This window comes from Dendropsophus ebraccatus, chromosome 11 (genome assembly GCF_027789765.1).
Source record: "Dendropsophus ebraccatus isolate aDenEbr1 chromosome 11, aDenEbr1.pat, whole genome shotgun sequence".
Lineage (NCBI taxonomy): Eukaryota > Metazoa > Chordata > Amphibia > Anura > Hylidae > Dendropsophus > Dendropsophus ebraccatus.
Window position 1 is genome coordinate 12,622,296 of NC_091464.1, and position 25,397 is coordinate 12,647,692.

General features: G+C 43.8%; 1 protein-coding gene across 1 annotated transcript in view; it reads right to left on the bottom strand.

The window, feature by feature from the left end:
• The window catches only part of SLC26A9 (solute carrier family 26 member 9), a 62,179-nt gene extending 53,311 nt beyond the window's left edge, over window positions 1-8,868 (bottom strand). The window contains exons 1-2 of the mRNA XM_069945579.1: window positions 8,851-8,868; window positions 8,091-8,155 (exon numbers count right to left, since the gene is read on the bottom strand). Coding sequence (XP_069801680.1) covers window positions 8,091-8,155; window positions 8,851-8,863 — 78 coding nt within the window. The 5' untranslated portion in view covers window positions 8,864-8,868. The remainder of the gene's footprint in view (window positions 1-8,090; window positions 8,156-8,850) is intronic.
• Between the last annotated feature and the right edge of the window lie 16,529 nt (window positions 8,869-25,397).

The following is a 25,397-nucleotide window of genomic DNA, read 5'->3' on the forward strand; positions in this document are numbered from 1 at the left end:
AAAATCGCAGCAGGGATGTACATCCCTGCTGCAAGTTTCTCTGCTAATGAAAGTATAGGGCTGGGATCTGCAGCGAGTCTCGCTGCAAAAATGCAGCAAGGAGACTCGCTGCAGATCCGGCAAGTGGGTTTGCACCCTAAGGGTGCGTTCACACCTACCGCATACGCAGCTTATTTTTTCATTTAGAATGAGAGACATTTTAAACTGACATTTCAGTTGCGATAAACTTAATGCAGAAAAACCGCAAAACGCACACATACGCGGATTTCTCGCAGGTTGAAATCTGCACTACCAGACCTGCGGATTTCCGCGGAAAAATAAGCTGCGGATGCGGTAGGTGTGAACGCACCCTAAAGAGGTATTCTGGGAAAAATTTACTTTTCCCCTATCTACAGAATAGGGTAAGAGTAGATCATGGGAGGTCCAACCCCTGAACCCCCCCAGCGATCTCTGCATCTGACCCCGCTGGCTCTGCTATAAATAGACCTGCGGCTCTATTCATTCCTATGGAGCGATTGAAAGAACCAAGTACGCCAGAAGAGTGCTGTTCTTGGCTCTTTTCGTTGCTCAATAGGAATGAGCAGAGCAGCAGGGGTCCGATATGAAGATAGCTGGGGGGTTCAGGGGTTGGACCCCCCCGGGATTTCCCCTATGCTGTGGGTAGAGGAAATGTACATTTTCCCCGGAATACCCCTTTAACTTTATAACCCAAAAATTATCCAAAGTCTGACAAGGCTTGTAGTACCCCTTACAAATTATGTTCGGGCAGTGTTAAAAATAGCATGTAATCAGGAAACTATGTGAAAATGATCTCTTTCTCCTATACATCGATATAGTGAAGACTCTATGCAATGGTTCCAATGCAATGTTAAAAGAAAAGAGACAAAAAAGCTGGCGTATAAACTTGAACATGTCTACCTAGAAATGTTCCCCCACTTGTTATCCAACCTGCTTTTGGACCATCTACAGTCTGACTTCTGTCCCCACCATTTTACAGAAACTGCCCTAACCAAAACTGCCAAAGCCTGACGTGATCTGCTCATTAAGTAAACAACAAGCAATGATTTTTCTTTAAAACAAAAAACGTTTAGACAAGAAGTTAAAATTTCTATGAAAAGTAACCTACACTGCTGTGTGCCAGGGGATCCTGCTATTGCTATAGGTCTTGTGTTTACATTATGGACTAGGTTATTTTGGTATACTTTGACTCAGATTTTTCTCATGTATATACTTTATCTTTCTCCTTTTCTATTGTTTGCATTGATTCATGTGATTTAATATTGTATATTGTACATCTATTGTGAGGGTGTTACCCCACCTGGCACATTACTTGTTGCCCTAAGTATTCTGTCATCCTATAGTTCGCCTCGGGCAGCAGAGAGGCTAGAATCACCCCTGTCTGGAGGGCACTTGTGTAGTTACATCTTGGCCTATTAGGCCTGTTTTAAGTGGTTTTAATATTCATGTTTTTGTTTGTTGTTAATAAAATATTGTTGATATTTTTTTGACCTTTTTGGGTGTGCATTATCCTTTATTAGTCTAGCCGCTGTTTCTTTTCTGTGTATCCATATTGTTTTTTGGCTAGTCTCTTTTGCACCTCTACTATTATATTTGTGATATGCGGTGCCCGCCACACCGATTTGTGCTGCGTGTTCGTATCTATGGACTGTGAATATTGAGACTTGACAGACTTGAGAACGATTAACGGTAATTTTGAGGTCAGCTCAAAAGATGATCAACGATAAACAAACTATTGTTTGTTGTTTGATCATTGCCGCATTTACACTAGAAGATTAGCACTAAAATTTAAATGATTTAATGATAAAATTATATTTTACTATGCTTCCGGAGGACATACAGTATACTTACCTGCCCTGCTCTGCCGCTCATGACGACTCCAGGGCCGCCATTCCCACTGGAAATGGAAGCTCAGTATATCCAGTATAGTCTATACTGAGCTTCCATTTTCGGCAGGAATGGCGGATCATCAGATGTTTTGAAATCGCTGGTGGTGGAGAGTGGGTGGCCCAGCAATGGCAGTGGAGCAGGACAGGTAAGTATATGTTCCTGTCATCTCCCCCCCAGCCCCAGCAGCATAGTTAAATATAATTTTTAAAGAAAGCGTATGTACTTAGGGATTGATGCAATTCTTGTAGGAAACACCAGTGCATCTTAAAGACTGTTTACTCTTTAAATAACTCCTGAAAGAAAATTCCTCCTGCTATTATGTCATATTGGACTTTAGCCGCCCTCAGTAAGTGATTTTGTAATTGAATAGGGACTGTGTGTGCCCAATACAGTCCAAGCTGTCTTTTACATTTTATTTTACTTGTGCTGTATTATAAATAGTGTTGGGTGAACTTGTCACACTCGGGTCGGGTTCTGAAATAATCAAGGTTCGGCAACATTCTTCCAACCTGAACGTGCAGCATTTGACTTGCGGTGGCTGGAGAAGTTGGATGCTGCCTTAGGGCTGCCCAGGAAAACATGGATACAGCCTATAACCTATCTTATGATCCTGTGCTATGTTGTTATATAATACTACACTTGTTATTTATATTTACCTCTTGATTTGATATAACTGATATGGCGATAAAGAATTTTCATATGGGTATAAGTCAACGTTATTTAATAAATAGAGACATGTCGGAAGTTTTGACTGGTCAGGGTCTCCACGCTGATGTATAGATCTAACCAGGTGAAGTGTACGACCATGCCTACAGCCGCATGATTCACTCAGCTATATCTAGAGGTGATAGGGGGCTCAGCATTAAGACCCTGACCAATTGAAGCTTTGGACATTTCTACACGACATAAATCCAAAGAGAGTCCAAGAGCACTTTCTTTGGATTTATGTCTAGAAGCCTTCTACTGGGGTAGTTGGCATCTCAGGTGCATCCTCTTCAGCTCCCTGCCATTGGTTTCTATAGGAGTTGTGCTCTTGGAATACCTCTTGTTTGGGAATGTCTGTATGACAAGAAGCAAAAATATGACAGTAATCCTGTAATTCCTTTGGTCCCTCTCCATACACATTAGGAAGGGGCAGCGCTCCCTGCAATGTGAGGTGCTTTGGAAGGGGCTCAGTCTTTTCATATGGACCATTTTGGGAATGGTGACAAATCTGTTCAAATACTTTATATAAAAGTATTACCTATTTATGAGAATGTGTTGTAATGTAATGTCATTGCTTGGCTTACCTTTTTATGCTAAGGCTGGAAACCCACATGACAGCTTTATGGAAAACTGACCCTGCAGTTTATGTGCCAGAAGTGGATTCAAAGGGGACGGAAAATATAAAGAGAGAGTATTTACTTCCTCTTTCCTGTTGGATCCACTTCTGGTTTTGGAACCAAAAACTGCCATGTGTGATTCCAGCCTAAAGGCCCTATTACACAGAGCGATGATCAGCCGCACTTGGCTTATATGTCATCAGATCCATACTTCCTCCATGGAATGTATACTATTAAAGCGAATGTACCAGCAGATCCATAAATAGATTGGCGCCGGTGTGGGGATGCCTATGGCGGGGTCCTTCTTTTAAAGTGCAGCCTGGTTCCTGTGCACGGCACTGGTCTATTCCCGGTCTCCGGCCCTGCCTAAAGAACTGGAGGTGGGCCCGCCGGCCCCCAGTGTGCTGAAACCACTCCCCGCTGTGACGTGGCTCCATTGATTCTTATGGAGCCGCGTCACAGAGTGGAGTGGAGAACGTCACACTGGGGTGGGCCCACCTCAAGTTCTTTATGCTGGGCCGTTGACTGGGAATAGACCAGTGCCGTGCACAGGAACCAGGCTGCAGTAAAAAAAAAGACCGCGTCTCCGGCATCCCTGTGGCGGCGCCGATTTATTGATGTAAAAATCTTAAAGTGGTGTGCCTGCTGGTACATTTGCCTGAAACAAAACACTGGAAGCTTTATCCTTGCAGTATCCAACAACCTGGCATCCCAATACAAACAGCATAAGGCTACGTTCACACAACGTCTTCTTCTGCAAAATAACGGCCATTATATTACAATGAGGTAAGGATCATATCCTTGTTTACAGCCGTCATTCTCAGACGTTGTGGGAACATAGCCTAATTATGGTTTCTCCTTCCAAAATAAAATGACCTCACAAAAGCAATAATGAAGGCACCGAAGAGTTAACACTTCCTTTACATACCATATCAGTCCTGTATCACTTTTTCCACAGTTCTATGAGTGTTTTTCTCTTTGATAAGGTTGAGTCATGTTTAGAAGTCACTTTGAGAGAGTCCTTCCTAGAAAATATTTTCACTAACCCATTAACTGCTGAAAAGGGTATAAAGGAAACCCATAAGGTCCGTGTTCTAATCCGTGTATTATGATGTAAGACATCGGACTTCTGTGGTCCTATTAGTAATGGGTCACTGTAAACCCCCCTTGTATATATAAAAGCATTATGACCAGTATTTTCTCCAGTCTGCACTCACTACCTTAATGGAGTGCGTTGTTGACATTAAAGGAGCACTCCAGAGAAGAAAACTAGCTTTTGAATTAACTAGTGTCAAAAAATTATACAGATGTGTATATTATTTCTATTTAAAAATCTCCAGTCTTCTAGTACTTATCAGCTGCTGTATATTCTGCAGGAAGTGGTGTATTCTTTCCAGTCTGACACAGTGCTCTTTGCTGCCACCTCTGTCCATGTCAGGAACTGTCCAGAGCAGCAGCAAATCTCAATAGAAAACCTCTCCTGCTCTGGACAGTTCCTGACATGGATAGAGGAGAGCACTGTGTCAGACTGGAAAGCATACACCACTTCCTGCAGGACATAAAGCCGCTGGTAAGTTCTGGATGACTGGAGTTTTTTTTTCCCATTTATTTTTAATTATAATTATAATTTAATAAATAATTAAACAAATCTTTATATAACTTTCTGGCACCAGTTGAATTGAAAACATATTTTTTTCGTTGGAGTGGCCCTTAGAAAAACGGGCACCTAATAATGTGCTCCATTAAAGTCTATGGATAAATGTCAGTATCTGAACACATTGTAAAAACTAACATTTTCTTTTCCTTAGACTGTAATATAGCACATTATTAGATCCAATATATGACCACATTTTATACCTATTTTACTGCCGTATTTTGCTTTTATTTTACTGTGCATGAACATAGCCTCAAAGTCAAATGTCTTCTTTGGTGTCCACACTAGAGATGAGCGAACCTGGAGCATGCTCAAGTCGATCCGAACCCAAACTTTTGGCATTTGATTAGTGGTGGCTGCTGAAGTTAGATAAAGCCCTAAGGCTATGTGGAAATCATGGATATAGTCATTGGCTGTATCCATGTTTTCCAGACAACCTTAGAGCTTTATCCAAGTTCAGCAGCCCCCGCTAATCAAATGCCGATCGTTTGGGTACGGATCGACTCGAACCCAAACCCGGTTCGCTCATCTCTAGTCCACACCCATTATTCCTTTAGGTTGTGTTCGCACATAACAGTTTATTTGCAGTACTGCATCATTTCTGTGAAGATGCTGGAGGACTGTGACAGTACTGCACTGAAACTCCAATGTAAGTGAACATAGTCTTACTACAAGTAATTAATGGTTATGGTTATTTCAAGGTTATGCTCACATACCGTCAATATGACAACTGTTTTTTATTAGACAGCTTGCATTTACTGGCAAATAACGGCCATTATTTTTAAAATAAGGACTGTTATTTGCTGGTAAATTTTGACAGTATGGGGGAGATTTATCAAACATGGTGAAACAAGTGAAACTGGCGCAGTTGCCCCTAGCAACCAATCAGATTCCACCTTTCATTCCTCACAGACTCTTTGGAAAATTAAAGGTGGAATCTGATTGGTTGCTAGGGGCAACTGGGCCAGTTTCACTTTACACCATGTTTATTAAATCTTTCTGTATGTGTCTGTCTGTGTGACAGTATTGTCTATGTTACCACTGGGTCTCTTTAGGGAAAAGGACGTTATTTTATCATGGCGATTGTAAATAATGATGATTATATATGGCGGTCGTTTGTTAGTGGAAGGCGCCCTCATAGCCAATGAAAGCTTAAAGCCTGGAAAAACTTGGAATGTGCTGGAACATGTGACTGCTGGAGGTGAGACAGAGATAACCTGACGTCTAGGTATTAGGATGTGATAAGAGGCAAGTACACTGAGAGCCATACGTTTTTTTAATGTTTTAATCACCTTCCCAGACTTTTTTTATTAGGTCTGCAATGGCTAAATATAACTATAGTGTACAGCTGTTTTAGGGTCTATTAGTAGAGATCCTCGAGCATGCTTGAGTCTATATGAACCCGATCGTTCGGTATTTGATTAGCAGGGGCTGCTGAACTTGGATAAAGCTCTAAGGTTGTCTGGAAAACGTGGATACAGCCAATGACTATATGCATGTTTTCCACATAGCCTTAGGGCTTTATCCAACTTCAGCAGCCACCGCTAATCAAATGCCGAAAGTTCGGGTTCGGATGGACTCCAGCATGCTCGAGGTTCGCTCATCTCTATTTATTAGACAAAGCGATGTGTACTGATTAACGATAAACGATCACAAACTAGATTGTTTATCATTAACCTGAAATCGTTCACCATATTGCACAGAACGATAGTCGCTAGTTACTACGATCGTTTAATTCAACTGATCCCAGCAAAAAAAGAGGAACAAATGTGGAATTACAGCGAACGATTAACAATGATTTTAGGGTCAGATTTAAATCAGTGACACACCAACGATTTTTCGCTCGTTGCCTGCAACAGGACGATTTTCATTTAAATTCGAACGATCTAACGATTTTCCATACGATAATCGTTCCGTGTAATAGGACCCTCAGGCTATTTTCCCACTTTGGAAAACTTATGGGGCAAAGGCGTCCCATAATAATGATCATCTATATAACCTTGTGCCTGGCATGGACCTGGTTGGAGTTACTAGAAGAGCCTTTGAGAACATACAATAGTCATGAAATCTAATGAGTCTATTGAAATTTAATAGAGAAGCTGAAAGGAGAGGTGCTCTTTATTAAAATTCTGACATTTTCTATGTACACGGAAAGCAAAGTTCTAGAATGTTTCCTGAAATCATTTAATATAAACTTAATGAAAACTTCCATATAATTTTAAGTTTATGCAGCAGAGAAGTAATGATGCCTTGACTCTATCTATGTATAGCAAAGGACTGGTATATAAAGGTCTAGAGGAAACAGATAGGTGTCTGTGATGTTAATCTTCATGTTTGCCATATAAATTATCTGTGCAAAATCATTCCTTTCTGCACGGCTCATTTTCCTTTATACATCATTACAACCTCTGCATTTATAGCCCGAGCCTAATAATTATATGTGGCAGAACTCTACAAATACCAGTATATTCACATCATTGGGTCAATCCCATGTATCAGTGTAATTTGTAGAAATAGATAGATAGATAGATAGATAGATAGATAGATAGATAGATAGATAGAGAGATAGAGAGATTGATTATAGATAGATAGATAACAGATAGATAGATAGATAGATAGATAGATAGATAGATAGATAGATAATAGATAGATAGATAGATAGATAGATAGATAGATAGATAGATACATAGATAGATAGATAGATAGATAGATAGCCAGAACTCTACAAATACCAGTATATTCACATCATTGGGTCAATTCCATATATCAGTGTAATTTGTAGAAATAGATAGATAGATAGATAGATAGATAGATAGATAGAGAGATAGATAGATTGATTATAGATAGGAGATAGATAGATAATAGATAGATAGATAGATAGATAGATAGATAGATATATAGATAGACGATAGATAGATAATAGAGAATAGATAGATAGATAGATAGATAGATAGATAGATAAATAGACGATAGATAGATAGATAAATAGACGATAGATAGATGATAGATAGATAAATAGATAGATAATAGAGAATAGATAGATAGATAGATGCAATTAATATAATATGATATCATCTTTGTATATGCCAAATGGATTAAACAATACAAATGCAGAGAGAATAAAAGAAAACTAATAAAAAGAAGTAAATAATACGGGTTATAAATGTCCATCTAGCGGTCGCCATGACGGAGCGGTAAGCACTTACCTGGCAGCCAGGTATCCAGAGTGTGATCTCACCCAGGTGTGCTAGAGGCGACTGAAGTGGAGGTACTTGAAGTAGAGGGAGAAAGTAAATGCAGGCGCTCACCTCTCTGATCTCCACTGACTCATTTATAAACAGTGGCAAATGGGGAGGGGGTAGTGAGCGAGCAGCTGAGGATTGGCTGCCCAGGACAAGTGATTAGGTATAACAGGGCTTAAGCCAGGTGATAGGAAAAACTGATAAGAAGAGAAGGGGGTGGGCTGGTGAATGGAGGGGGCAGTGGGGAGAACAGAACAGCCCTCTTTTTGTTCTTACATCAGCCCTCCCACCCCTTTTGCTTCCTTTTCTGCCTTGATCTGATTCTGAAATTTCCTAAATACATTCTAGGACAATAGACCACATTGAACGCTCCAAAGGTTTCCCAAGAATTGAACTCCATGTAAAGAGAGAGAGCAGTAGGGAGAAAGGCTTAGAGGGGGTGCTGTCAACTAGCCCCCCCCCCCCTCCCTCGCCTGGCCGTGAATACACTTGATGTTCATCTTCTTGTCTACAACTTCCGAAAGAAAGTTTTGTGGTCAGACCACCCCTCAGCCCTGTCACATACACAAGGCATGATGCTGGGGATCAGCTGCTCTCCTTACACAACCCACTAAGGCTGGCACAGTCACCATGGTCTTCTCCATATAATATCAATAACCTAATATAGAAATGCAATAAATTTATCAATACCAAATTCATACAATGTGTGATCAGACTAACTTACATTGACCAGCCATAACATTAAAACCCCCTCATGAGGCCGAAATAGTTCTGACCTGTCACGGTACAGACGCCACTAGATCTCCTACAGTTCTCAAGATGTGAGCAGCAGTCCTTTAAGTCCATTAAAAGGTTATCTGTGTCATTATAGAAAGCTCCTGCCATGTTATATACGTACGAGAACAGGGGGGAGATTTATCAAACATGGTGTAAAGTAGAATTGTCTCAGTTGCCCCTAGCAACCAATCAGATTCCACCTTTCATTTTCCAAAGAGTCTGTGAGGAATGTAAAGTGTAATCTGATTGGTTGCTAGGGGCAACTGAGCCAGTCTCACTTTACACCAGTTTGATAAATCTCCCCCATAGTTCATTGACAGGTCACATCTAGTCAAGTCTGTGTCTTGACTGACCAACAATTTTGACTTGACTTTTATTATGGTGACAGGGGCATTAAAGTTGCAGGATGGGATCTTCTTGGAACTAGTGATGAGCGAGTACTAAAATGCTCGGGTGCTCGATACACGAGACAAATATTTCCCAATGCTCAGATGCTCGTTTCGAGTAACGAACCCCATTGAGGTCAATGGGAAATTCGAGCATTTTTGCAGGGGACCAAAGCTCTGCACAGGGAAAGTTGCCTGAAAACCAGGAAACCTCAGAAAATGATAGAAACACCACGGAAATGGACAGGAAACAGCAGGGGCAGCATGCATGGTCACCTCTGGGGCTGCCTAATCGCAGCATTACACCAAATTATGGGCAACAGCTGGGTGGTGGCCCTCAATACAATTTTGCTGACCCAGACCAAGATGGGCAAGGCACATGTTAGGTAAGCACACAACTAGGTGCAACTGGGAGGACTTTTGGTGTAGTCTATGGAGTCTCTGTGTACCAGGTACCAGATGCTTTTTGTTTTAAAGCACCGTTTGCACAGCCAGAATAGATGTAGCTGCACTACAGGTCCCAACAAGCCAAGATGCTGCGGCAAAAATGAGAACTGGGGGGACTTTTGGTTTAGTCTATGGAGTCTGTGTGTACCAGGTACCAGGTGTTGTTTGTTTTAGAGCACCCGATACACTGCACACTGCAGAGCCAGGATAGGTGTAGCTGCACTAAAGGTCCCAGGAAGCCAAGGTACAGCAGCAGCAAAAATGAATACTGAGAGGACTTTGGGCAATTTCTTTGGGGTCTTTGTGGACCACGTGCTGTCCCCTTTCTGGCAACAGTCGCTTTGCACAGTGTGCAGCCAAGATGGCGGTAGCTGCACTACAAGTCCCAGCCAGCAGCCAAGAGGAGGTCAAAAAAATGTAGTTGTAGCCCTTAGAAGGACTTTTGGGTTCTTTGTGGATGATTACTGCCTACCAGACACTATTATTCCAACCCTAACACTCTCCCTGACAGACAGCAGCTCTCTCCCTATGCTCATCCAGCCTACGTCTGACACGAGCATCGCGAGACCTGATTCTTATATGCCCAGGTCATCTGATCTGGCCGGCCAATCGCTGCTATTGTCATGTCGGGTTCCCACGTGATGCTACAAGCACCCAAAAACTCTCCTGCATGATGATTGGCTGAGAAAAAGCCGCCAAACATGCAGGAAGAAGAAGATGCCATTGTATCGAGTATCATGAGATGCTCGTTCGAGTAAGGAGTGTCATCGAGTACCCTAATACTCGAGTGAGTACCAAGCTCGGACGAGCATGCTCGCTTATCTCTACTTGGAAACAATTTATTTGGTTTGTTTTTTCAGAACATCCCTGACTCAAAGAAATTGGAATCTGGGGAGTTTCAAGGTCAAAACCATAAAAAGTTTTCATGAGCCTCTTTTCTGGACAATTTCTGCTGTATCATGGGAGACATTACTCTGTAAATGTATAGCTTATTAATGCACAACAAGGGTCAGAGAAGTTGCTTATACCCCGCTGTACAATGGATAAGATTCATAGGTACTGAACATGGAACCTGGTGAAAATTGCAAAATATGTCATGTTGGTTTTTGAAGTGATTTTACAAGGTCGCTTGCAGATTTCTTTTCTAATGAAACATTAAAGTAAGCCTATGTTCACACAACATTTTTTCCTCCGTTTAAACATTTGTCTGTCATTTTGAGGTTAAAACGAAAAAAGGATGGTGAAAAATAAAAATAAATAACATCTGCTGTTTGTCTTCCTAAAATAATTGACATGATCATTATTTTGACATTCATGCAGATAACGTCCGTCATTTTATACATTGTGTGCATTGGACGTCCGTCATCCCATTGACCTCAATGCATTAAAGTAAAGTAAATTGCCGCAGAAACAGACGTCTGATCGCTGTATCGGGCCCCTGGCTTCTTTGTTATGAATACAATACGAATAAGCTGAAAAGTGCTTTCTTGGCTCTTTCCGGCGGCTCTATAGGAATACATAGAGCTATGGGCCACGTGCCGTACCCGCACCTATATTCATAACAAGGAAGCTGGGGGCCTAATATGGAGATCAGTGGGGGGGTACAGAGGTTGGAATTCCCTGCGATCTCTACTTACTTGGACAACCTCTTTAGTACAGACATACTGTAATATTATTCACTTGTTTGCCCCAGAGGCCTAATTGTAAAGTCTATGAGTACCCCTCATTTATATGGGTGTCTTTTTACGTGCTAGAGAACTTTAACCCCCCCCTAGATACCAGGGCCAGGTATGACTTCTATGTTCACCATTAGCTATTCCTCTGACACAGACTGCAAATGGCACTAGTGAGACATAATAATATGGGGGGGGGGGGGGGTATATTCCAGGTGATCAGTGAGATTAGGATCCTATAAAATAGAGCTGATGGATCTTCTCACTAAATGAAATTAACCGAGCTACATTTTTCAATGGATTTATGTAGGATAAAATTAGGCAATGCCAGAAACCAATTTTTTTTTAAATCCACTGGCTTTACTCTTGCCCATCACAATATAAGGGTACACAATGTGACCTGATGCTCTGATGTCTGGTTTTGCCTGCTGATGCTTTGGCTGTCCAGGCATGATGGATATTGTAATTTTGCAACAGCTAGAGGGCAGAAGATTCCCATCCCTGCTCTAGATGGGGTATTACCAGCTTCTGCTGCCCTAGACACTAAACCTGCAGACCCACCATGTTCACTCACCAATTAGCATCATGATTTTCTAGTTTCTGAACATCATATTGATATCTGATCAGTCTAAGGCCGCATTCCCACATTTACTGTATATCACCCAGGGGCGGATTAACTTTACCATTGGCCCCGGGCTGTTCACCAAGCCCCACTGTAACTATGGCAGCACTAGCCTGGCGTTCATAGTACAGGGCAGATAATGTCATGATGTCCTGATTTGTGCAAAATTGCCATAAAAAAACTGTGATTTTTGCAAATCATGGCAGAAGTATAGCCAGCAGACAGTACACCACTGAAAGTATAAGTCTTTTTGGGTGGTCATGGGCCCCCCAGGAGCTCAGGGCCCCGGGCTGCCGCCCGAAATGCCCCTATTGTAATCCACTACTGATGTCACCGCATGCAGCAGATGCCAGACCCTCATGTGGTAACCAATAGGCGTATAACCAATAATCCTGGTAACAGCACATGACTACTGGGGAAGAAATGAGAATGTGGTTTCAGCCACATGCATTTCTCTACATGTAGAAACATTGGCTGAATTGTGTTTTTCATGGTTTTTACCGGCTTAAAACATAAAGAAATTTCCACATTGAATCAACGATTAGAGCCGTCTGCATATTGTCTGAGGGAATTCTCACCACAGGATTGGTAGATTGGTAGGTAATTGGTAGCTCCAGGCATCACACTTACCACCGCCACACCAGACCTGACCAATACCACCATACTGTGACTGGATAACACCGCCACACCAGACCTGACCAATACCACCATACTGTGCCTGGAAAACACAGCCACACCAGACCTGACCAATACCACCATACTGTGACTGGATAACACAGCCATGCCAGACCAGACCAATATTACCATACTATCACTGGGTAACAATGCCATAACAGACTTAACCAAAACCACCATACTGTGACTGTATAACACCACCATACAGTTACTGGTTAACACCACCATACTGTGACTGCATAACACCACCATACTGTGACTGGATAACAACTCCATACTTTGACTGGATAACATCACCACACTGTGACTGAATAACACCACCATACTGTGACTGGTTAACGCCACCATACTGTGACTGGTTAACACCACCATACTGTGACTGAATAACACCACCGTACTGTAACAGCTCAACATCACCATAATGTGACTGGTTAACACCACCATACTGTTACTGGTTAACACCACCATACTGTTACTGGATAACACCACCATACTGTGACTGGATAACACCACCATATTGTGACTGAAAAGCACCTCCATACAGTGACTGAATAACACAACATACTGTGACTGAATAACACCACCATACTGTGACTGGTTAACGCCACCATACTGTGACTGGTTAACACCACCATACTGTGACTGAATAACACCACCGTACTGTGACTGGATGACACCACCATACTGTGACTGGTTAACACCACCATATAGTGACTGGTTAACACCACCATACTGTGACTGAATAACACCACCATACTGTAACTGGATAACACAACCTTACAGTGACTGGATAACACCACCATACTGTGACTGGTTAACACCACCATACTGTGACTGGATCACACCACCATACTGTGACTGGTTAACACCACCATACAGTGACTAGTTAACACCACCATACAGTGACTGGTTAACACCACCATACTGTGACTGGATAACACCACCATACTGTGACTGGATAACACCACCATACTGTGACTGAAAAACACCACCATACTGTGACTGAAAAACACCACCATACTGTGACTGGTTAACACCACCATACTGTGACTGAAAAACACCACCATACTGTGACTGGATAACACCACCATACTGTGACTGAAAAACACCACCATACTGTGACTGGATAACACCACCATACTGTGACTAGTTAACATTGCCTTACTGTGACTGGTTAACATTGCCTTACTGTGACTGGTTAACATTGCCTTACTGTGCCTGGATAACATTGCCTTACTGTGACTGGATAACACCACCATACTGTGACTGGATAACACCACCATACTGTGACTGGATAACACCACCATACTGTGACTGGATAACACCACCATACTGTGACTGGATAAAACCACCATACTGTGACTGGTTTACATTGCCTTACTGTGACTGGTTAACATTGCCTTACTGTGCCTGGATAACATTGCCTTACTGTGACTGGATAACACCACCATACTGTGACTGAAAAACACCACCATACTGTGACTGGATAACACAGCCATGCAGTGACTGGATAACAGCACCATACTGTGACTGGATAACAGCACCATACTGTGACTGGATAACACCGCCATACAACGACTGGATAACACCACCATACTGTGACTGGATAACACCACCATGCTGTGACTGGATTACACCATCATACCAGTCTCCCTCTCTCTTTTCACGCTTGTGACCTCAACACCAGCCCACCTCCCTCCTGTAAAGACGCCGGATTTACTGACAAGTAGGAAAGGGATTTGGGAGACTAAAAAAGTAAAAACAAAAAAAGTTGTTTTCTTCCCCCCTGCTCTCCCTGGTGCGGCCCCCCTGCGAGGTACTGCCCTAGGCACGGGACCATGGGTGCCTAGTGGTAAATACGGCCCTACTTTAGAGTAACTACCACAAATACAGTTTGTACAGGTAGAGAAGTAAGTAAATAGTAAGGTTGGTGTTAATGGCAATGTAAACATCACCAATAATTTCCTTAGAATGTAAAATTCTAAGAATTGTTTCTTTAAATTGATCTTCACACTTTCCAATTTTAGGAGAACGAATTAAGAGGAATAAATCCCAACGGGTTACGGTGTTACAGAAATCATTTATTTACCCTGGGAACTCTGCAAAGTCGGACTATATTGTGACATGCCGTTTTCTACTTAGGAAAGTGCAATTCGGAGGAAGATTAATGTGTTCTCAGCAAAGACAAACGTCCAGAGTGCTTGTTGACGTACCTGCTAAATTATTACATGTGACTCAAGCTCTTCCTAATAATATCCCATGAATCTCCTCATTTATAATCCTAATGCCTGACTATTAATTACTGATAAGTCTCATCAGTTTAGAAAGCAGAAGTTTTCGGAGGTTCCTGAACTCTATAGGTGAGCTATATCTTTAGGTAAACACCATTAATTTTAACCTGAAACTATTTATCCCGGGTTTTATTGTATTAATTGCCAAATCAGTATCAGAAAAGAGGAAGTTCCCTAATGAGACCACCCACGGTAATTAATAACAGTCATTTTGCTTCCTGTTCATTATTCTAGTTTGGCAGAACACCTATGCTTTACTTGCTTTTCAGTTCAATTAAACTAATGCATGCATTGTGGCATATTTGTTTAGGCCATGTTCACATGGCGTATGAGGCCGGCCTTTCTGTGACCCGGCCGGTCTCTAAAAAGATCATCCCGGACAGTACTGCAGTACCAACCGGATGATCTTTATGGCCGTAGAGTTCTGATGCAGGCGATGCGCATCAGAACTTCCCACTGTACAGTATGAAGCAAGCGGCCGGAGCCACTCGCTTCATAGTGTGCACTGACATGATTTTCTGCAGGCGCTATTCAATGATTAGCGGCCGCAGAAAACTGACATGTCATACTGTGTATACGCTCCGGCCGGATCCCATAGAAAAACATGCAGGGTGTCTGGGCGTACAAAGTATGGCCGTTGTTGCCGATTGCACTATGTGTACATAGCATTATAATGTAACTTAGGCCTCTCAAAGGAAACCTGTCAGCCAGGTTAGCCCCCTCTAGCCCATCTCACCCCCCGGACAGGGCCCGGCATACATACTGGCTCCTGCACTTCGTGCTCCCAGTCTCAGTCTTGCCGCAGAGATATGGCCGTCGGTTCATCTGCACGTCAATTTGCAGATGAGCTGAGATGAGTCCAATGGCCATAGGATATAACTGTTCCAATGATTAACTATGGCCATTTGACTCATCTCAGCTCATCTGCATATTGAGTGCGCAGATGAGCTGACGGCCATATCTCCTTGATGGGACCAGGAGCGGGAAGCGCAGGCGCAGGTATGTATTCCCAGCCCTGTCTGGAGGTGGGTTCGGGGGAGGGGGCTGACCAGGCTAACAGGTTCCCTTTAAGGTAGAGCAACCAGGGTGTAACTAACACTGTAGAGGACATAGCGGCTGCTATGGGGCCTGCTGCATCAGGGGGCCTCGCTGCCCGCTCCTGCAATACACTGGACCCTGAGCTGTCATCATTTTTTTTTTTTAACTCCAATTTTTTTTTATTGATTTCATAGTAAAAGAAAAGTATCACAATTCACAATATATTATCCCCCCCTCCCAGATACCCACCCCACCCACCCACAGCACGGAAGGAGAGAGAAAAAAAAAAACCCCATCAATCTTTCCAACGTTTCCAGAGCTTCTGGAACCTTAAGGTTGCTTTATTAGAACTCCTTGCCATTATCTCCTCATATTTCTTCACCTTACTAACCAACCCTTCCACTCTTCTCGCTATCAAAACCTTTGCACATCCCATTATCCTGTTCAGTAGTGAATTATTTTCCCTTCTTCCACCAAAGAGCTGTCATCATTTTCAGCACTAGGTGGCTCAGTGGGCTTCCCAGGTTCTGCAAATGTGGTGTCCCACCACAGATGTTGCCATTGGTTACACCCTTCGCAAAAGTCTGTACTTAAAAGAGTAAGTGGTAATGTAGCAGTACCAAAGTTTTACAACTAGATGTCATTGTTACAAGTATTTGTGTCCAGATATTGCACAGCAGTAGGAACTAAAGGGTTATTGTTTTTTTTATGTACCACATGGATGTGTACACCAATGAGAGCTCTTTCTTCTTCAAACCTATCACCTTTCTCTTTACATCTTACATCTTACACACACACTCACAGCACAGTTTACATATTCTGTAGGCAGGGGCGTTTTAACTTTACCATAGGCCCCGGGCTGTTCACCTAGCCTGGGCCCCCCCACCTCACTGTAACTATGGAGGCACTAGCCTGGCGTTCATAGTACAGTATAGATAATGTCATGATGTCCTGATTTGTGCAAAATTGCCATAAAAAAAAACCTGTGATTTTTTGCAAATCATGGCGGAAGTGTAGCCAGGAGACAGTGCGCCACTGAAAGTATAAGTCTTTTTGGGTGGTCATGGGCCCCCCAGGAGCTCAGGGCCCCGGGCTGCCGCCTGGAACGCCCCTATTATAATCCACTACTGTCTGTAGGAAGGAAGTCACAGGGGTAGAGGAAGTGTGAGGTCTTCTTGCCTTAGATTCTTTAGAGGAAGGACGCAAGATAGGACGCTCCCTACAGCAGTCAAGTTGGGCCCTGGCTCCTGCCAGGTCCCCAGTCCGGATTGTAGTGGTCTAGACTAGGGATGAGTGAACCGTCGGACTTTTGGTCCAACAGCATCTTCGCTCAATTACTATGCCTGCGATCCCGGGTGCATAGTTGCGATCCCGGAAATCTGCGGGCAGGATCTTCCAGGGAATTCAAGATACATTCCCTGGATTTCCAGGGAATGTATCGTGAATTCCCTGGAAGATCCCGGCCGTAGATTCCCAGGAGCGCAACTATACATCGGGGATCGCAGGCATCGCACTGGAGTGAGTGGTTTTCGGACCGAAAGTCCGAAAGTTCCGCTCATCTTTAGTCTAGACATTGAGCAGAGCACATGTATATGCGAGACCTAGACACAGTTTTTCCTCAAGCAACCTTATTACACACTATGCAGTGTTAAGTCACTACCAGAGAGGACAAGTCAGGGATCATCTCAACCCACGCCGTGGACATCTTAACACAGTGCAGTACAGTATCCACAAGAAGTAAAGGAACTGATCCAGATAAAGTAAAGTTGCTATAAGCCTAAGCACTCTAATCTCAGAGGGCGGGTGTAATCAGAGAACTCTGACCACTCTGCTCATCCCAGGTCTGGGGCTTGTGTCCCCGTCTAGGTCGGGTCACACGACACTGGTGGGCAATAGGTGGTGCAACGACCAAGGAGTCAAAACACGGGCACAAGTATTCTCTTTACTTTCAAGTATTCTACTTATTCTACCTCTAAAGTTCTGGCAGAGCACAGTACTACTATAGTCGTGATGCCAGTTCTTGTCCAGCACAAAGGTTTGATGTTGATACCTGTTTGTTTGTGTGGCTGGCTGTGTTTCCTAAATGGTCAGTAACCTGCCGGTTTGTAGTGGGTCCCTTGCGCTCTTCTCACGGTAGTCCTGAGTGGCAACTGACCCACCCGGACTGTCGGTACCGCCACCCACAGTAAGGGAAAAAATTACCCAAGGTGTACAGTGCTGGTGCTTACAGAAGATGACAGAGTCCCGGCTATATAAAAATAGAACAGTTTTACTGTATAACAGTACACGTTTTATAAAATAGATAAAACTTTACACAGACTTTAGTGCTTGACCTTGTTGTGATTGCGGAGGTGCTTGAGAGTAGCAGAAGAAAGAGAGGTAGTTGTAGCGGTGCTTGAAGAGTAGAGGAGAGGAGTTGGCCAAAGTAGCCCCAACCCAGTGTAGCTGTGTACTCTGCCGGAACCTGGAGAAAAAATTTGTAGTGATGTGTTGACTTGAATTTGTGTATAGAAGTTGGTCTGACCACCTTCTGCCCTACAGTTGTGAGCTACCCATCCTGTCAGGGTAATACAAGCCCCAGCCGTGGTTATCTGGGTGTAGCTAAGTGTCCGGGATGTCCCAGTTACCTGCACTGCACGATCGGATACGTAGGCCTCCAGTACTGGCTGCTTTGTCCTATCAAGGCTAGTTTCTCTTGTTTCAGGATACTTCCCTGTTCTGTATAGACGTGTTCTTGGCATGGGTCAGGGTGTTCCTTGGTTACACGTTTTGTGCTCACGGGGGTGCTTGAAAGTAACAGAAGAAAGAGAGGTAGTTGTAGCGGTGCTTGAAGAGTAGAGGAGAGGAGTTGGCCAAAGGAGCCCCAACCCAGTGTAGCTGTGTACTCTGCCGGAACCTGGAGAAATAATTAGTAGTGACGTGTTGACTTGAATTTGTGTATAGACGTTGGTCTGACTACCTTCTGCCCTACAGTTGTGAGCTACCCATCCTTTCAGGGTAATACAAGCCCCAGCCGTGGTTATCTGGGTGTAGCTAAGTGTCCGGGATGTCCCAGTTACCTGCACTGTACGATCGGATACGTAGGCCTCCAGTACTGGCTGCTTTGTCCTATCGAGGCTAGTTTCTCTTGTTTCAGGATACTTCCCTGTTCTGTATAGACGTGTTCTTGGCATGGGTCAGGGTGTTCCTTGGTAACACGTTTTGTGCTTGCGGGGGTGCTTGAGAGTAGCAAAAGAAAGAGAGGTAGTTGTCGCGGTGCTTGAAGAGTAGAGGAGAGGAGTTGGCCAAAGGAGCCCCAACCCAGTGTAGCTGTGTACTCTGCCGGAACCTGGAGAAATAATTTGTAGTGATGTGTTGACTTGAATTTGTGTATAGAAGTTGGTCTGACTACCTTCTGCCCTACAGTTGTGAGCTACCCGTCCTGTCAGGGTAATACAAGCCCCAGCTGTGGTTATCTGGGTGTAGTTAAGTGTCCGGGATGTCCCAGTTACCTGCACTGCACGATCAGATACGTAGGCCTCCAGTACTGGCTGCTTTGTCCTATCAAGGCTGGTTTCTCTTGTTTCAGGATACTTCCCTGTTCTGTATAGACATGTTCTTGGCATTGTCAGGTTGTTCCATGGTTACCTCTCCCTTTAAAGTGTTTAGCACTGCATACTAAACATGGTAGAAATAATAAAAGAACTGTTTCTCTCTGCCTGCATCTATACACACTTGTGTCTAGACTAGACTGACTTTGTTGTCCCTGACAGGGGTCCTGGCATCAGCCAGGCCCTGGCTTAAAGGGGTACTCCAGCGGGGGGGGGGGGGGGGCACTTTTTGGCTGGGACCGGGGAGGAGGTGGCCAAGGGAAAAGACGTCCACTCACCTCTCCGGTTCCCGTCCGCTTCCAGGTGACTGACGTGGGCCCGAGACGTGACATCTCAGGTCCGCTCAGCCACTCAGTGAAGGAGGTGGGATCGGAGCGGACTTGAAACAGATCCCGCCTCCTTCACTGAGTGGCTGAGTGGACCTGAGACGTCACTCCTCCCCGGTCCCAGCCAAAAAGTGCCCCCCACTGGAGTACCCCTTTAACTACAGCAGGAACAGTAGTTTCTGTGTCTTTCTTTTCTGAGCACCTGGTAGGGACTGAACTGCCCTTCCTCCACCATGTAACTCCTCCCACAGTGACCTACAGTGTGCCTCTCTGTGACTGGTGGGGGCGAGTGTGTGCAGGAGAAAACAAAAGGATAATAGGCTAAAAAGAAAAGTGCACCTCCTATGGGTTAGCTACAAACACATGGCATACATAAAACACTAACCCAACACTGACTTCAGCTGTGCAATACATAGACATATAGAAAACACTCACACCTAGTGGCTAAACTTCAGAATACTTCATCACTACTTAAAGGGGTAGTGCAGCGGTAAAGAACTATTCACAGAATAACACACATTACAAAGTTATACAGCTTTGTAATGTATGTTATGTCTGTGAATCGCCCCCTTCCCCGTGTCCCACCACCCCCACCCATGTACCCGGAAGTGTGGTGCGCTATACTCACCTGTCACGTGCCGACAACCGTCTCCGATCTTCATTCAGTGACGTCTTCTTCGGCCGGCCGGCGAACAGCTCCGTCTGTTCCGAATGCCGGACGCCCTCTGCAGCGTCATCCGATGCTCAGCCGCGATTGGCTGAGCATAACTGTGCTCAGCCAATCGCGGCTGAGCACAGTTGTGACACGGCGGAGGGGGAACTGGCAGCAGCGACCTGGCCGTCCGTCCGAAGATGACGTTTGGCACAAAATGGCGGACGGCCCTCGACACGGATCAGGTAATGTATAATGCACCAACACTTCCGGGTACACGGGTGGGGGTGGTGGGACACGGGAAAGGGGGCTATTCACAGACATAACATACATTACAAAGTTGTATAACTTTGTAATGTGTGTTATTCTGTGAATAATTTTTTAGCGCCGCACTACCCCTTTAACCCCTTTAAGAGAGAAAGCTTTTTGACAGCAAACAAGTTAAGGTACGGCCTGGAGCACAGGATGCCGCTGCAGCCGTGACACAGTGGACAGTGTAGAAACCTATTTTTCTAATAAAAATAAACAATTCAGCTGATGAAAATACAGTATATTTTAAAAATGTCAATAAATATGTCTCCTATTGATTTGAAAAGGATCTGGGGCCTGAATATGTGTGCTGACATACAAGCTGAGAATGGTGGCAGGGGGTTAATAATATTTTGGCTGTAAGAGAAATTGCCATTGGGGTGTGGAGTATATGATGAAGAGAATGCTGCTGGATGTAACTGTTTTGTAATCAGTGATGTGATCTGCAGGGCGCCCGTACAGAACTGGTATCCATTACTCCAACGTTATGTTCCCACTTAGTGGGAAAAGGTGGGCATCTTGTTTTAATCACAGCCACACTATGTACCCATAGTGGGAACATAGCCACAGTCTGTGTTCACACACAATCCAATAATGACCGTTTTAGTTGGATGGTTATCATTTAATGACAAATAACGACTGTCATTTTAAACAATGGCTGTTAAATGATAGCCATGCAACAACAACGGACGTCATTTTGACAGTGTGAGAGCCAAATTCTTATGGATATACCCACAAAAATTATGTTAACCAGACAACCCTGCCTCCTCAATGAGCTTCACCTTCACCCATAACCAAAAGTACTTCTTTAGACCCTAGAGCCCTGGCTTTCTTTTTTCTTGAGAGGCGTTGGTAGGGGTGGGGGTGGTTTAGAACTTACCCACAATACTCAGCATAGCCTACTGACTGGGTGCTGTCATGGCTTCCATTGCTTTGACAGCACAAATAATGCGGCATTTGGATATTCTTGCCATCAGGTATTACAGATGGAGGCATTAGGAATACATCCAAAACAGTAGCCGTAGCTATAAATAATACCCACTAATAAAGTGCGGTGTTTGTTGGGTTTTATTGCATTAAATGACTGGTTTTGATGAATTAGAGAGGAATAGAGATAAGAAGAGAGAGGAGCCATATATTGGTAACGAGGATTTCACGTTCCCTCTTCATTAATCATGAATACAACAGTAACCAGACAGATATTCTCTGTATTAATGGCAAGTTGTGTAATAACATAATAAAGACATAGAAGAATGTCGGCAGAAAAAGCCCCCCTGGTCCATCTAGTCCGTCCCTTATATACCTTTCTTATTATCTGAGGATAAATATATGTATATACCAGACAGTTTTACATTCTGTTATTGTAGATTTACCGAACACATCTGCTGAAAGTTTATTGCAAGTATCTACTACACATTATTTTTCAAGGAGGCATAAAAACCTGATAACTATAAGTTTTAATTTTTTTCTGAAATTTGTGCACTTTTTAGTTTGTTTACGTCAGCCATCTATGAAGGGAAGGGGGAGCAGGGGAGACGGAGAGAAAATCTGATTTTTGTATCTTCAGCAGAAAGCAGCAGCTGAGAACTAGGGGGAAGGAGACTGAATAGATCATAACAAGTTTGGAAGGAATAGTTAGTCTCACCATGGGCAGCAACATATCAAAAGTAATGTTTGAGTTGAATACCCCTTTAATCATATGTAATACATCACATAACACACTTTGCAAATCTGTATATTTGTATAGGATATCTGGTTGCCAGGTATACAGAGAAAACATACTTATCTTATATCGATTCCCGCACTGTATGCTAATTTCTTACATGTAGTCATCTGGGTGTTTCTTTGGGTCCAACTAGTCGTGGTCCAGGGGCTGGGTGTAATCACGCCTCTATGGTTGTGATTCCCAGCTCTTAGTCAAGTAATTGTCATCAAGCGGGCAGGCCTGGCAGTGCGTGGCCACGTCTGGTGGACATGCGCAGTACAGCTGCTTCCTATCTTTGCTGTACTGCCCATGACTGATATAATTCTGCCGAGTCTGAGGCTATTTCGGACATGAACAGCACAGGAGATATGACGCAGCTGTATTGCACATGTCCTATCACAGTAGATTTTGCAGGTCACACATCCAATAGGATGGACGGTAGGTACTATACCTTCCTCTGTTAGGAAAACTGATTGTGACCCCCCAGTCACACTGCGGGGGTTCCAGTCAGTGAGGCTCATCAGGTGTGGCTCCTGTCACAGAAACCCTTAAACACCACAATTTATGCTGTTATTGGCAGGCAGCAGTGTGATCACAGCTGTCTGTCACTACCGTCGGCTCCTGGCACATTAATGTGTGCAGTGCTGCTCACTCTGAAGCATCAGCAGTTGGAACATTTTCACGTATTCCTGACTTGAAGGAGTTAAATAAAAATTGACGTTTTTAGAGTCTCATTTTAGGCTGCTCAAAAAGGGGTCAAAAATGTAAAAAAAAAATGGCTGGAAAAAATTAAGCTTTTGCTTTTGGTCAATTTTTTTAGCCCAAAATTATCTGTGTGAATATAACTTAAAGGTGGTTTTAGTATTGTGCTTCAGCAGGTTAGCTTTACACATTTAGAAAGGCATCTTGTATTAAAGGGAATCTGTCAGCTCCTGGGCCCTACCTAAGGTGCTGACAGTGTGCTGTAGCTGGCAGTCCCCTAGTGAGCATGGTGCTTTTTGGTAATTTGTCAGTGCAGTGGATTATACACAAACTCATGTCTTCTACTGTAATGAAGTGTCAAAGTGGAGTTATTTGTCCCACAACCATAGTAGACAAAGTGCAGCTTTATTAGGTATCAGATTTATCAGTATAGATTAACACAATTTATACTTACACTTGCTTGCAGAGGCGGCCGAGTTATAGTGCAATACAGCATCATGGAACAAACTCGTAGTCAGAGACAGGCAGAAACATCAGGGCTGGTGGCAGGAAAATGTCAGGAATAGTGATGAGCGAGCATGCTCGTCTGAGCTTGGAACTCGTTCGAGTATTAAGGTACTTGAAGGTGCGTGATGCTCGGACGAGCATCTCGCAATACTCGAGAAAATGGCATTATTCTTTTCCTGCAAGTTTGGGTGCAATTTCTCAGCCAATAAACATGCAGGAGACTCTTTGGTACATCCTGCGATGACGTTGGACCCATACATGTCTATAGCAGCAATTGGTCAGATCAGATGACCCGGGCATATAAGAATCTGAGCCGGCGGTGCTCGCCTAACATGCATGCTGGAAGCGAATAGGGACAGAGCTGCTGATGGTCAGGGAGAGCGTTAGGGAGAGAATTAGCGTTCCTGTAGGCAGGAAAACTAGACAAAGAACCCAACAGCCCTTGTAAGGGCTTAAAATGTTTATTTTGTTTGGAGTACTCCAGGCTGCTGGCTGGGACTTGCAGTGCAGCTACCATGATCTTAACTGCACACTGTGGTAATTGACTGCTGGCAGAAAGGGGACAGCACGTGGTGCATACAGACCCCAAAGAAGTCCTCAGTACTACTAATTTTTTTGTTGCTGGTGCTGCTGCTGTTGTACATTGTATTGCTGTGATTTGTAGTATAGCTGCATAGAACCTCATTGTCCCGTGTAACAGGTGGCATACACCATAAAGCACCACTTACACACAGACTGTATACGACAACATCCAAAAACTAGTCTGGCCAGTATCTGTTGTCATCTGCAGCCAGTCTGCAGGGTTGCTTTCTTTTGTTAGTGCAGCCATATACAACCTCACTGCTCATTGTCCTGTGTAAGAGGTGGCATACACCATAGCACTTACACACAGACTCTATACAATAATCTATGGAGGTTGTTGTATAGAGTCTGCTGCCCCTGCTGTTACCTGTCCATTTCCGTGGTGTTTCCATCATTTTCTGAGGTTGACATGTTGCAAAAATGCTCGAGTTTCCCATTGACTTCAATGGGGTTCGTTACTCGAAACGAGCACCCGAGCATCAGGAAATATTCGTCTCGAGTACCGAGAACCCGAGCATTTTAGTACTCGCTCATCACTAGTCAGGAACTAAGCAAGGAGTCACACATAAAGAGATACACAGTGTGGCAGGAACAGGCAGGAACAAGCTAACGGGACATTTTTCTATAGGCAAGGCACTAAAGATCCATCAGGAAAGAAAAGGAAGAGGCTTGCTATAAAGCTGGGATCAGTGACCAGCAACCAATAGGATGACTAAAGGGCTGGGCCAACAAATGCATCCATACCAGGCATCCGGAATACGGTGCCACTCATGGGGGAAGTACGAGAGCGGCCACAGCCCGAGGTGCGGGTCGTGGCTGTAGCCCCAACAGCACCCCCCTATTTGGCCTTCCCCTCTTACTTGCCTGTAGGAATCTCTTGAGTAGATCCTGATCCAGGATGTTGGCCTCAGGTTCCCAGAACCTCTGTGCCTCTCTGGCCCGAATCCCTTCCAGTCAACTAGAAAGTGTTATCTTCCACTAACTGTCTT